Source organism: Pleuronectes platessa, chromosome 16 (genome assembly GCF_947347685.1).
Source record: "Pleuronectes platessa chromosome 16, fPlePla1.1, whole genome shotgun sequence".
Taxonomy (NCBI): domain Eukaryota; kingdom Metazoa; phylum Chordata; class Actinopteri; order Pleuronectiformes; family Pleuronectidae; genus Pleuronectes; species Pleuronectes platessa.
The window spans coordinates 7499529-7515072 of record NC_070641.1 but is presented as its reverse complement, the minus strand read 5'-3'; the positions used below and the strand labels follow the sequence as shown (position 1 = coordinate 7515072).

At 40.6% G+C, this 15544-nt stretch overlaps 1 protein-coding gene across 1 annotated transcript in view; it reads left to right on the top strand.

Annotated features, from left to right (window-relative positions):
* radil2a (Ras association and DIL domains 2a) overlaps positions 1-15544 on the top strand; it is a 32906-nt gene that overhangs the window by 11714 nt on the left and 5648 nt on the right. The window contains exons 7-13 of the mRNA XM_053443555.1: positions 173-342; positions 432-544; positions 3716-3935; positions 4362-4534; positions 10068-10212; positions 12591-12772; positions 12894-13275. Of these exons, the coding sequence (XP_053299530.1) occupies positions 173-342; positions 432-544; positions 3716-3935; positions 4362-4534; positions 10068-10212; positions 12591-12772; positions 12894-13275 (1385 nt within the window). The remainder of the gene's footprint in view (positions 1-172; positions 343-431; positions 545-3715; positions 3936-4361; positions 4535-10067; positions 10213-12590; positions 12773-12893; positions 13276-15544) is intronic.

Sequence of the window (15544 nt, the reverse complement as noted above, 5' to 3'; positions counted from 1 at the left end):
ACAGGATGTGAAAGCATTAATGTTGATCAAAAAACATGAACTATCATCACTGTTTCTAGATTTCATCCTCTGATAAAACAGTTCATGGCTGTGAAACGTACAACTGCTTTTAAGATTTCACATTGATCAGATCAAGCATTGATCTCACACCTGGCTGTCTTTTTGACACCAGGAGCTCCGGTGACAGGGAGTCTGATCATCTTCAGCTGCCCAGCACAGAGGAGCTGATCCCAGGTCTGCAGCCCCTGGTGCTGTGGATGGCCAACTCCATTGAACTGCTGCACTTCATCCAGCATGAAGTCCCTCAGCTGCTGCCCTGGAGGCAGGACCACGAGGGCGAAGGTGGGTAAAACATCTGCCCAGATCACAGGTGTTTGACCTACAGTCTGGGTCTACTATTAAGATTAATATTTCCTTTTGTTTTTGGCCAGGTGTGTTGGACTCTGAGATGTCATCCACTCGGACAGCCTGTGAGGAAGCCATGACAGTCGTGGAGGAAGTCATCATGTTCACCTTTCAGCAGTCTGTCTACTATCTAACAAAGGTTGGCTGCCACACATCAATGGGACACCAGTATAACATAGAATTTGTATGTTTTCGGGTAATCTCTCCAGCCCATTCTTGTGAACACAAAAAATGTCATTTAATGTTCTCTTGAATGTGATATTTCAAGTCTGCCTATTGAGAATTTTGACCAGTTGTCACTTGAAGATTTATTGATGTATGTTGACTAAAACTGCACTGGTTGGAAGAGGCATACGACCCCCTAGGACAGTAATACTAGTTGAAGCAGTTAGGTTTAAAGAGTGTTGGTGTCTTTTAGATATATATCTTTTTTTAAGGAGTTTGCACGTCAGTCTCACACGTCCACGTTAACCTGCGGGATCTTCGGAACGCTGGTGTCACGTGTTTACTGCAGTGCAGGAAATAAATGCAGCATCTTAGTACCTCTTTCCAAAGAATCACAGCTGTGACATATGATAACAGAAGTTTGTTTAATGTGAAAGAAAATTATTTTGAAAGCCTCATGAGCCGAAAGGGAGAGCCTGTATTGGATTGTGGAGGTTTTACAAGTGTTTCCTTCCTCATGAAGTCTTTTTAGCAAAAAAAGGATTGCGGGGGTCGTCTTCTAATCAAGGATCTCCTTTATTATGTTCCATAAGCTGCATGTATACATGCAAGGCACAGCAAAAAGTCGCACAACTAACACGTTTCACATCCTTTTGACCTGTAGAATTTGAGTGTCGGTCACATGTGAAACAGGAAGTCGGACTGTGTAAACACGTTTTCTGTTTCCATTGAATGAATTCCAGAAAGAAAACACAGAAACAAAATGGAAACAGACTCTCAGTCAGGAAAAGCCTGTGAGATAGTGAGCACAGTATCTTTTCCACCAGCTGGAATATAAACAGAGACAATCCTGTCCCTCCTGGTTACTGAATGGTGGTTTATTGAATATTGTAAACAGAATAATTTGGTAATAACCACATTTTTTTGGTTGCCACAACAATGTCAAATTTTGTGATTTGCTCTGTTTTTGCATTTTATAGCTCTGTGCAGGGCTATTTGCAGTTTGTTTTGCCACGTGTTTGCTTGCGCTATCATCCGTAAAGTTGTCACATGATAACTTCTCTTTCAGTCTTTCGTCCGTGTACCCGTAACTCAGAATCTTTTGTGCGTGAGGGCCACCTTCCTACTTGTGTATCATAAATGTCCTACATTGAATTAATTCTGTGGGAAACGCTTCACTGGCACTTGTAAAGAGAGCAAACTGTAGCAAAATGTTGGCTGTCCAGAATTACAGCACCTTTACTATAAATAGACGATTTAAGACTTTTTGTTTCACTCAGTTTCAAGGGGGAGTACAAATGTGTGTTGCATCATTTATTCTTTAAATACAGACCCCAAAGGAAGCATATGATGAAGAAAATGGGACCTAAGATAGAGCCCTGGGGTACACCACAGGAGAAAAAATTATGAAACGTTACTTATCTATACTGATGCTGATCTGGGTTGCAGATATGATTTATGCCATTTAAAGGCCACGCTTACATCTGGACACACACTTTTCGAAGTCTGGTATGTCTTGATTTTCTTTGTGACACATGTCAATGACAATAGTCAACCCTTCTGTTTTACAGCCCAACAGGAAACCAGGTTCCAGGTTAGATTCAAGCACTTTTCCCACGTTAACGTGGCTCATTAAAGGCCGTCTGGTTTCTGTAAAGTCAAGCCAACGTCATAGCACAGACTTGTAACAGCAGAGTCTGTAGAAACACCACCACCCTGCACAGTGACGGCCTGAGGAAGGGAGGGAAGGAAGCAGGAAAAGTCTATGCTGTTGTTTTAAAAGCTCATTTTTCCATTGCTTGTGCAGCAAAACAGTGAGGGAAAAAAGCTTTAGTGCCCTCCAGTCAAATAGAGTTTCCTTATGCGGCTTTTTCAGAGGCATAGCATTAAAGTATGATCTATTTAAGCTTGATAAGTCACTCAGCTCCAGCTTAGTTAACATATACTGTAATTTCTCCCTTACTCACAAACATATATGTATCACCTGCATATATATATGTATATGCTTGTGTTTTGTTTTGTGGTAACTGGATAGAAAAACAGGAGAAGGATTCGCCGCTATGGGCAGCAACCTGTTTCCTGCGAAGGAAGACAAACTGTCATCAGAGGAACACCCAACAGGGGGGAGGCAGGGGAGGAAGTATAAGGTCTTTCTGTTAATTTCCTGTGGCCTATGACTGAATATTCGTAATGTACACAGGCGGTTTTTTCCACTTCTTCTTTTTCTTTGGGCAAAGTTTATTTAAAATTAGAATTAAACTGGGATATAAATGCAGCTGCAGATGTTTTTTAAAATACATTCTCAGTCTTTCCTCTTATAAAACCCTCAGCCACTTAATGTCCCGCTGCAGTCTGACTCCATGATAACGGAGCACAGCAGCACCTGTAGATCTGCTGAGCCTCGCTGTAAACTATCGGCCGACCTGTCGCCTCTGGCATGCAGGGTCATTGTCGACTTTATGGCTTCTATCAGTATGTCTGAGGTCATTATGTTACTCATGGTGAGTGAGTGAGAGTGTGTATGTGTACAATCACGGTGATGTCATGAACCTGAAACAATGGCCGAACTGTGTCAGAAGAAGGAGTCGTGATAAGAGCCGGATCTGTGTGAGAGCTGGAAAGGAGCTGAATGTTCAATAAAACTGATTCGGAAGCATTTGTTTGCTGAGCAGTAATGTTTCTCTTTTTAATACACACACATACACAGACACACCCACATTTCAATCACTCGACTGTTCCCCATTATTATTGTACCAGCCAGGATGCTGTATTTTAATACTCTGTGTGAAAGTATACTGTATTATAATAATTCCATGTACCTAGGGTGAGACCTGCAGTAGTGTAACTTTAATATAGAATCATTCATGTTCCTACAGTTGACCTTTGTCCTGTGAAACAAAAGCTTTCCTGTGAAGTTTCCTGTGTACTCAGTGAATGTTTTCCTCACTGTGACTCAGTATTTAATTATTTTTCTCTGCGTAGCTACACTACACAAGGTAACTCACTTTATTGTACTCTACTTAATACTATCAGAAATCAATTGAGACTAATGAGCAATATCACTCAGAATTAGCATCATCCCCGCTGGATTCTCATGTTCCATAACATCTTATTTGTCTTAACCAAACCAAATCACTCTCCACAGAGCATGTATTCAGCACTGCCTGGCCTGCTGGATGGGAACCCTTTCTCAGAGAGCGGTCAGCTGCGAGTGCCTGACGGACTCGGTGGCATCATGGAAGTGCTGAAGGAGGCGTTGAAGCTTCTCACAGCTTTCCAGGTGCATCCTGACATCTCATTGCAGATCTGCGCCTACCTGTTCTTCTTCATCAACGCGTCGCTTTTCAATGCTCTCATGGAGAGAGGTAAACTCCCTGTCCCAGAAATCTTTCTAGATGTGTTTTCAAAAGTGAAGTCAAAGTGTTTTGATCCCACTCCACGATCAATACTGTACAAATTCTAAATGCATTTAAAGTTGAAAGTGCAAGATGGCAGCGTTCATATCAAGGATATTTTGACGTCATTTCTTGATAGTGGGTGGAAGTGGAAATATACTGTCCATCTTTATTTTTAGCGTATCATCAGAATCTAAGTTGAGGATGACCAGCAGCTACTAGCATGAAGAAAAACCCTTTGTTTTAGAAATAAAATATGTAGAGAACAAAATATTTAAACCCTCCAATGTTACAGAGGCTGTAACTAATTTTTGTTCGTTGTTTTTTTCCCCGAACCCCTTTAAAACCCAAAAAGTATCTATTTCAAGACTAAACTAGGTGCACTTTGTTGTTCAGGATCTGTTGCTGGGTTCTACCAGTGGTCCCGAGGTGTTCAGATTCGGGCCAACCTGGACCTGCTGATGGACTGGAATCAGAGCATCGGACTAGGCGACCTGGCGACTGAGTACTTCCAGAAGCTCTCTGCTGCAGTCAATCTTCTGGCTACACCCAAAGAAACCCTCCTGCAGGTCAGAGGATGTCCCCTCCTCCTTCCCCTTTTGTCTCACCACAGGCGGGTTTAGCTTCGCAAGTTGAGGCATGTTTGCACACTGCCTGAAGGTTTTCATTGTCTTAGAGGTGTCAGCAACATTAACTTCTTATTCTTATTTATTGAGTGCAAAATTTTCTTTATATTTTTTTTACTTTATCCACAGCAGCATTTTACAGTAACTCAACTTCCTGATAATGTTGACAAAAATGACACCATACAATCTGTGGAGGCATGTTACTGTTTTATGGTTTTAAAACCACAGTGAGAACTTGCTCATTGATGCTACATGAGGATATAACAGAGCAAGTAAATACTCTTAAAGGATGAAATCATGACATCATGCCAATAAAGGTTTGGTAATCATTCATCCGAATGAGTATGTAAATAATAAATTACCAGCACAAGCCCTTTTTATGGTCACTTAAGACGACTAGAAACACTTGGCCAAGAGCTTAAATGACACAGAAATACCTTCAGAATAAAGGCATTTTAAACCTGTCACACCCATCATTTAAGTGTATGGTCAGGAACATCAAATACAACAGCACATCACCTGAGCAGCAAGTTTATATTTGCTTTCACTAGTGTTTAATCTTCACTATGCAGCCGTAGCTTGCCAACCTACTAACACCTAATCCCTCTTGTCATAGCAACACCGTCAAACTCAAAGTGTACACTCTGCACCACAGAAGGAAGCTGAGCTCTCACCTGGCTGAGTCATAAAGAGAAACTAGCTCATAAAGTCAGGCAGGTTTAGGGCAGCTGCAGATGACGTGAGCTCTGCCGAATGTTTTTGTGGTGAAGTCACGTGCTGCTCTTGTTTACTGTATGTGTTCCTGAAAGCCTATGTAACCTCACACCAAGCTCAATATCTTAAAAACAGTATAGACCACAAAATATATCTTTCAAATCAGCGAGGTCGTACAAATGCAGTGAAGCGTTTTCTTCATTGCATCTTTAATAGAATGTATTTATTGAAAGAGGATGTTGATTTGTAGCACAACCATAAACTTAGAATTAAAATGGACGTAGACTCCAGGTTCTGAAAATGAAGCCAATGCTGTAGTGTAAACATTTTCCTGAAGAGTTCATGATAATACTTTTACACTACAAAACGGTGAATATTGCCTTGTGCGGGTATATGGATTACGCAGAGTATACATCAACCCTCTGATGCACCGCCATGTTTCTTTTAGATAGCAGCATTACATAAAAACACCTGAAAAGATTTAAATCTTTTAGATTTTGGTGTAAATCCAGATCAGGAGGCGGATCCAGGAATTTTTTCTCACTTTCTTTAACATGTGAGATAGTGGTTTTTCTTTTACATTTCCAAGGGAATAATTCATGGATCTAGATGAGATCATGGATCTTTTCATATCTAGATGAAGACATTTTTGTTGCTATGTTCAGTTACACGTGATATCTATTGGACTTCTCTCCGTCCTGGGAGAGCGATGTCTCACCTTTGGCTCTCTCTGAGCTTTCACCATTTTTTAAGATAAGATACAGTGCCTTGCATAAGTATTCACCCCCTTTGGACTTTTCTACATTTTGTCATGGTATAACCACAGATTAAAATTTATTTCATCGTGAGTTTATGTAATGGACCAACACAAAATAGTGCATCATTTGGAAGTGGGGGGAAATATTACATGGATTTCACAATTATTTACAAATAAAAATCTGAAAAGTGTTGAGTGCATATGTATTCACCCCCTTTACTGTGAAACCCCTAACAAAGATCTGGTGCGACCAATTGCATTCACAAGTCACATTTGCAAGTCACATAATTAGTAAATAGGGTCCACCTGTCTGCAATTTAATCTCAGTATAAACACACCTGTTCTGTGACGGACTCAGAGTTTGTTGGAGATCATTACTGAACAAACAGCATCATGAAGACCAAGGAGCTCACCAAACAGGTCAGGGATAAAGTTGTGGAGAAATATGAAGCAGGGTTAGGTTATAAAATAATATCCAGAGCTTTGAACATCTCTCTGAGCACCATAAAATCCATCATAAGAAAATGGAAAGAATATGGCACAACCGCAAACCTACCAAGAGGAGGCCGTCCACCCAAACTGAAGAGTCGGACAAGGAGAAAATTAATCAGAAGCAACCAGGAGGCCCATGGTTACTCTGGAGGAGTTGCAGAGATCCACAGCTGAGGTGGGAGAATCTGTCCACAGGACAACTATTAGTCGTCTACTCCACAAATCTGGCCTTTATGGAAGAGTGGCAAGAAGAAAGCCATTGTTGAAAGGGATCCATAAAAAATCCTGTTTGGAGTTTGCCAGAAGCCATGTGGGAGACACAGCAAACATGTGGAAGAAGGTGCTCTGGTCAGATGAGACAAAAATTGAACTTTTTGGCCTCAATGCAAAACGCTATGTGTGGCGAAAACCCAACACTGCCCATCACCCTGAGCACACCATCCCAACAGTGAAACATGGTGGTGGTAGCATCATGCTGTGGGGATGCTTCTCTTCAGCAGGTACAGGGAAACTGGTCAGAATAGAGGGAAAGATGGATGGAGCCAAATACAGGGAAATCCTTGAAGAAAATCTGATGCAGTCTGCAAAAGACTTGAGACTGGGGCGGAGGTTCATCTTCCAGCAGGACAATGACCCTAAACATACAGCCAGAGCTACAAAGGAATGGTTTGGATTAAAGAATGTTAATGTCTTAAAATGGCCCAGTCAAAGCCCAGACCTGAATCCAATAGAGAATCTATGGCAAGACTTGAAGATTGCGGTTCACTGACTGTCTCCATCCAATCTGACTGAGCTTCATCTTTTTTGCCAAGAAGAATGGACAAACCTTTCCATCTCTAGATGTGCAAAGCTGGTAGAGACATACCCCAAAAGACTTGCAGCTGTAATTGCAGCGAAAGGGGGTTCTACCAAGTATTGACACAGGGGGGTGAATACTTATGCACCCAACAGATGTCAACTTTTTTGTTCTCATTATTGTTTGTGTCACAATAAAATGTATTTTGCACCTCCAAAGTACTATGCATGTTTTGTTGATCAAACGGGAAAAAGTTTAAGTCTATTTGAATTCCAGTTAGTAACAGTACATAATGGGAAAAAGTCCAAGGGGGGTGAATACTTATGCAAGGCACTGTACATTTATTGGTCCTACACACATGCAAACACTTCCGACCTGTCAATAGATTTGTTTGGGTAGTTTTTCCTCACTCTTGTTGAGGGTTAAGGACAGGTTATGTCGCCCCTTGTTAAGCCCTATGAAACAAATTGTGATTTGTGAATATGAGCTATACAAATACAATTTTATTAATTGATTGATTGGGCCTTGGCAGAGGGTTGAGCTCTACCGAGTGCCCTTCTAGTTTTTAGTTGAGTTTTATCTGTCTCTGCAGATAAAAATATCTGCAGAGACAGAGGAAGTAGTGAATGAACTGTTTAAATAAGAATTAAGTCCAGCTGCATTTGTTAAGAACTTAAGGTGCCGTTCTGTCTGGACCTTCAGACGTTTTAGTTTAGTTTGTTACCAAAACTACATGTGTGAAAGTTGCCTCAGACCATGGTACAGACCAGTGGACCTGGATTAAACTGAGCCATGGTTTGATAAGTTTGCAGTGTGAAATCATCGTTTTGGATAGTTCAGACATGTCAGACTGTTGAGACAGCATTAAACCATAGAAGAAATAAAAGTAAGAGTTCAGTGTTCACCTCAGACAATAATGTTTGGATGACAATCATGTTAATATGATGCATTTGAGCTTGTGTGGAGTACTGAGGCTGAAGTTGGTGATGTTTGTAGTAAAACCATAATGATATTACCATGGCAACCAAATTAACCAAATTAATCTCTTAATTTTCTCCATTCAAACTAAAGAACTACTACCTGCCAATCTAACAACAGGCACACATCAGACTCACGCCAGTCTACGATCCGATCACTGTCAGGTGTAAGTAACGCAGCCCACATAGGTGATTAAGATAGGACGTATGTTTCAAAAAATTATAAATTATTATATGAAACCAAAACTAACCATGTCAATGGCAAACAAAGGGACAAATACATGACCTTTGGTTTATGTCTTTCAGGTATAAAAACAATCTTATAGATCAAGAAATAGGTTTTATATATTAAGCAAATGAATTCAACCACAGAAGCTATTTTAAGTAAATAATGATCCTCCTGGCAGCCCATATTACTGTGTGCAGAGGAACCAGGTCAGGTATGAGGCTTAGATTTTCACTCTGAGCTCACACCTGTTTTCACTGTATGACTCGCTGCCGTGTTACCATCATTAAAACTTCTGTGGGGGCATTACACATCACTCACTCAAGACACAGCTGTCGACGGCTGTGTCTCATCTGTTGGTGGGATTGGCTGGTAGCTGGGAGGCTAGTGGTTTTATTTGTCCCAGCCCTGGCATGAGGTCACCCTGTGGCTGTAGCGACTGAGCACACACCCTCGGCAGATTTTTGGTTTTCCATCTGGACTTTTCTGGACCGGGGTGGCTCACTGGCACGATTGCAAATTACACTGGAGGGATGTGGTGTGGCTTGTTTTGTCAGCAGTTATGGAGAACACAACAAGTTATTTTAGGAGAAAATAGCTTTCAAACATCGACACTCAGACATAACAAAAAGAGCTGTGTCGAATTTGCTGCTGTTTATAAGCAGTGTTTAAACTTAACCCTCTGATGAGTCGAGTGTGGCCTGTGTGTTAGAAGAGAGCGGCAGGGACTAAGCAACATCAACTTATGGTTTCTGTTTTGTTGTGTGGCACCAGCATGTCTGGGCAAAGTCTTAACTTCCACCAATTCAACTGCAAGAAGATTGAATTAACAGTGTCACTTCCGTAATGTTTGTGTTGCAATAATCCCATAAATGTCGCCAGCTGAGGACTCACCTGCTTCCTTGTCCTCAAGTTACTTTTACTAAGTCATCAAAAGATCATATTTTGTCTTTCTGAAGTTTGAGCGAAGGCTGCTGTCATATTTCATATTTATATGATACAGCGAAATAATCAGTAAAAAGTTAAATTAAAGAGCAGAGTAAACACATAAACACAGGATAGAGCTGTGAAGAAAAGCTGCAGTGACAAGAGACAGTTTGAACTGTGACTGTTTTCTACAGCAGAAAACATTCCCATGAGGCTTTGTTACCACATCTGTCCCCGGAGCAACAGGGACAAAGGCGATTCACTAGATCATTATAACTGGTTTAAAAAGCTTTCAATGTAAATGAGAGAGAAGCAATGATTTTCATTCCTTTTATGGAAACAAGCGAGTTGGCCTATGACTTGTTTCTCTCAATCTGTCATTGTCACCATGTCAACAAAATGAACTAGCATGTCACTCCATACCTCCACCAAGTCCCAGCATTGTCTTAACATTCAATCAACCTTCACCAGATTTCACAAACTCACTGATATGAGTCCCCTCAAGACACCCTTGTATAAAATAAAGACTTAATTTTTAAGAATAAGTTTACCTTAGCAGTTGTTATTTTTTGTCGTTTTGTATTCAGGCATCATGGACGTCTCTCAGGGCCGAGTTTGCTGCGCTGAACCCGGCCCAGCTTCACCATATGCTGAGGGAGTACACCTCAGGTAAAGCCTGTCCCAGCGGATGGACCCCGTCACTGGATGACGCTCAGGACGCTGTCAGGACAGGTGAGCGAGCGAAATCCAGATACTGTACGTTAAGAATGAAATGACAGGCTGACAAATCCATGAGGTGTTGTCAGCAAAACACTAAATAACTATCAATTGTTTTGGTGATTTTTCATAAACCTCCCCCCAAATGATCTAGTTTCAGCTTCTCGGATGAGGGGATATAGAGTTATTTTTCAAATTTAGCTTATCAAACTAATAAAAGACTTCAAATTTAGCTTTCGTAACTCGTGATGAGAATTCCTGGCAGTAGACGATTTGTAGATAATTTGAAATAATAAAAATTGCATAAAAGTGCATGTGCAGCAATTCTATTTATTTTCTTATTTAAATTGTGAGTTAAAAAAGTATTTATTTAAAATATTTAATCTATATTAATAATAATAACATATATCCAAGTGTTTTTTGTTGTTATGTCTATTCTCTTCTTATTGTTTGTGTTTAAATACCAGCAGCATTTTCTGAGCTGTGTGTTTTTCAAGTCGACTGTGTTTACTGTAAACTGTTGTAACCAGACTCCTCTTTCAGCAGCAATCAGAACAGTGTATTGTGTTGCCTGCATGTTCAAACTTGACAGTCGGCAACGCTTCACTCCACAAGACTTCATTATAAACAACAGAGAACGCAACAAGTAAAACAATTTGATAACAAAACAAAAGGGCTAAACACTACTGAGAGGCTTTGAAAAAAACAGTGTTCGGGGTGTGACTGTGTCTGACGCATTACTTAATGTGCTTCTGTTTTCTGTCAACTCACCACATTTTCAGTTGTTCATCTTAAAGTTAAATCCTCCCTTCTTCTGTTTCTGTTATAGTCTCTGGTAAAAAAGAAGAACTAGAACTTTTTGATGGCTGGATCCAAACTGTGAAATTTGTGTAGTTCCAAAACATTTCATATTATAAATTAAAAATTAAAAATATAAATTTCAATTATTGAAACTCAGCCCATCATCCTGGCATTTTTCATTATTCCTACTGTGTTTTCATTTAAGGGTTCATTAGTAACATGAACCCAATCCAAGTTCTTTCATTTTGGTTGTCTGTGTATACCAAGTTCAAATTTATACTGAATTTATGTTACATTACATTACATTTCATTTGGCTGACACTTTTATCCAAAGCGACTTACAATAAGTGCAGTCAACCATGAGGGTACAAACCCAGAACAGCAAGAATTTGCATTATGTACATGCTATATAAACATATAACCTGTGTATCTGAAACAATGAAATAACACAGCTTTAGTATGGTCATTTCCTGAAGTTATTCTTTGAAAAATGTTAAGTTTACGAGCCTAAAATACACGGCATCCATCAGAAAGAAAGAAACTTACGAAACCATCAGTTCAGGTATGATTGTACAGTGATGTTACACAGTGGAGGTTAGGACAGTGCTGTGCAGAGGGTGTTCCGCTGCACTGTGTGCTCTGCTGTATCGTGAGTTTAAAAAGAGGAAGTATGAGGGAACTATACTCGTCTTTATTGGAACACAGCCCACGACTGTCACGGGGCTGTCACACAAAGTCAGTTTCATAAGTCTGTAAACTCTGGTGGCTGAGAAACGTCTACTTTAGTCTAAACCATAGACTGTAAATAAAGATAGATGCGAAATCAACTCCCAAAAGTGAAGCCAAAGCCCCTTGTTGTCGCCTGGTGGCTGGCTGCAATATAGGTTATAAACCCTGCCTCCTCTATGTTATCAGATGGGAAAAGAACCCCCCCAAAAAATTGAACTATATGTTATATCATTTATAAAAAAAAAGTTGTTATCAAGCTGATGTTTGTTTAAGAGTTCAAGTTTCTAATAAGCTTGGTTTTCATTTGTCCTTTGATGCGAGGGAAAACGTCACTCAGGATTCATGAAGCATGTGTATCAGCAGGACCTCGATCCTGTGGCTCCTTCCTCTAATCGCTGCTGCACAGACTCTAAACAACGTCAATGCTGCAAACATGGGAATGTTACACGAGATATTTTCGTTTCATTTCAGGATCGGGGGAGGAAGTGGGAATGCATTTTATTTATAGTCACAATAAAAAAGTTGTGTTTTGCAAGTTGAACAGGCTTAGTGTGGCTGTTAGAATTCCTCTAGATACATCCTGTCATTTGAGTCTCCACTAATCAGCGTCAGTCCACAACCACCTCCAAAATCCAGCTCGTCTCAATTTTCACCTCTTACTTCAGCCAGACTGTATTTACCCTACGGGGGAAAGAATACCATTAACAGTGGCACCGATCCTTTACTTTATTTACAGCTCTTAATTAGGTGTTAAGCCACATATGGCAGCTTTACTCGCGGATTGAATTTCATTAGAAAGCTGTGGTGAAGGTCGGGTCCTTTGTGATGGATAAAAAGCGTTGGGCCTGTCTCTCTTCCTGCAGGCAACATCCTGGAGAGCTTTGACAACCACCCGCCGCTCATCCTGCCTAGCAGCACCTTTCACCTGGAGCTAGGTAAACCCATCGTGGAGCCAGCTCTGTTCGAACAGCTCCGTCGTCTGCAGGAGTTCATTCGCCGGCTCCCCTGCAGTGAAACCCAAGCCAAACCTGATGTGGAGGAACAGGTAACAAGCTCTGTCACCCCAGAACTCAATAACACAACGAAAAGCTGGTGCTGGTCAAGGAACTAGACACTTTGATGTTTCTACATCTGTTACTGATCGACTTTATGTTCCCCAAACTCAGGCTCCTGATGGGACAACCACAGCCAGCCTGTCTACGACCTCAACCTCAGTCAGAGTCTTCCAGGATCCTGTCCATCAGGTGGTCTCTGGACCAGTTACCTCCCCCTCCCCTGAGGCCGACCAGTACTCTACCGCCCTTCCTGCAGAACCTGCTCAGGCCCATGGTTCTCACAGTGACCTTAGCAGCTGCGAGGCCGTCCTAACCCAGAAGCTGAAGAGCCTGGAGCTGCAGAACACCCTCCCAGGACAGGCAGAGATGAGCTACCACAAGAGCCTGGCATTGGACCCATCCTGCCTGCTCACGCCCCCCAACACCCCACAGGGTATGGAGCTGGCTGAGCTTGAGGCTGATCTGCAAGAGGGCGCCCGCAAGCTAAAGCAAGGTAACAGGCTCCCAGTGACTTTAATATAAAACACCAGTCTACAAACTATAAGAACAATCAATACATGCTGTATTCACATACATGGTTGTGATTCCAAAATTAAGGGTCGATATACACCCAGAGTCGTAGAACAACAATACAGGTGCTATTCAAGGAATCGTGAGTGTTGCTCAGTTGTTGGATGTTGAAGTAATGGAACATTTGGGAAACAACACATTAACAACATTGATATTTATCTGATTTCACTGAGTCTTCAATAACCAAATTAAAGCCAATGAAAATAAATCGATTCTGATGAGATCAAGATCAGTAACGATATTCAGCCCCAGTTCAGACTGAACAATTGCAGAGTTGGTGACATCAGAATATATTTTCTACTTAATACTTTAGGTATGAAAGAGGAATAGAGATTATGGACTAGTGCCTAAAAAGTTAAAGTAACGCAAGAAAAAAATATTCATTAGTTTTGGTAATTTGTAAATCATTAAACACATTTCTCAAATGGGGTCAGCTCATTTGAGATATATGTTAAATATGTGATGAGTGACAACTCCTAAGTTTATAAAAACAACTAGATCGGCTATGTTTTGACTTGTACATTTACATTATCAAAAATGTCTCCAAAAATGTCCAAACCCAGAGAAATTCCCAACTTCATTCCAGGTAACTGGACATTTCAGTTTGGTTTTCTTATAATCGAGTCATTTCCACTTCCCTTCCATGACTTGAAATGACATACTGTTTGTATTAGTCACTTGCATTGAATCACGATCATTCATTGCCTTTGCTGCATAACAATTTCACCCAGCAATTGTTGTGATGATAACAACTCCCATGATCCCACGCTGCTTCACAACCTAATCAACCATCTTTTGTTATTGTTTTGATTGACACATCCAAGTGACATGTGGAACATTTCATCAGGTTTTGTTTCCTTTCTCTGTTTTACACACTAAAGAAGAAACATGGAAAGGAGACACAGGCGACTTAGCAAACTCATGTGCACACTTGTGTGGAGAACAATGCTGCAAAGAAATAAAACACAGTCCAACTGAGAAATATATAAACATGCTATAAATACAGACAATGTAACTGATGTTAATTGTCTGTAAACATTGTCTGATGTTTTCTCCATTTTACGACTTTTACTACTAAACACAAGTTAAAGCTTTAGCTGCCATTTGTTTTATTAAGTATCATTGGATAATTCAAAATTTTGACCTGATCAGTAAGAGAATAATTGATCATTAGAATTCATCCTTTAGAGATCATGAGCCATTAAATGCATTCATTCTCAAACTCTATGATTCATCATAAACTGATGAAAACAAGAATGTAATTATTTGCTACCATTTAAAATATTTAACGTGGAAGAGTAGTCATTTTAAAAACAGATATGGTTTTTCAGATACTTTAACTTGGCTCCACTCACAGCTGAAAGAAATTAAGTGAAGCCTGACAGCAGCAGATAATAACCGAGATATACTTTGTTTCACACGTGCACAGAAACTAAACCACTCTGCCACCGCACATGATGACGAGCCATCGGCATCTGAAAAGGCCCATTCATGGCTCCACTTAGAGGCAGCAGGTTTTGATTCAGTATCGCACAGCTCCGTCCCCTCGGCTCAAACCTCGTCCTCTGTTTCTGTTTATGTCTCGGAATGAGGTCACCGCCACTCAGTCCTACCCAAAACCTCACTTCCCTCCTCTGACTGACTGAATCTATTAGGGAAAGTATTTAGTGACTTGACCTTGTGGACCTGCTGCATATTTGTCCCGGGCAGTTCCAGGGTTCCACATAAAGGTGCCGCGACATAAAAGAGGTGGATTGCTTCGTCTTTTTACTGACTCTGGGGGTCAGGAATTTCAAGTGGAAGGCGGCGTAGGGTGGGTTCACCGTGCAGAGGAAGGAGTGTTTCCTCTCCCACCCTTATTGTTTCTGGACAACGTCAATGTGTGAGTCATTTATAAACTAAAATAATGCTGCCGCTATTGTGCAGAGTATTATATTTTTTTTTACTGTTTTTAGATGTTGAGTATTTGTGGAATAAAAATAAATTCAAAAACGATCCACCATGTTGAATGTTTCACATTCTACATTTTTAACAACACACATCATGATTGGTTCCATGTGTCCATACTGGAAGTGAAACCTTGAAATAAAAATTGCAATATGGCTCAGCGAAATGATTTCACTGATGTGAAAGCCTGGACTGACTCTATACAGGTGGTTTCACTGCTTCAGAGGTATATCTCTCGTAGGGGA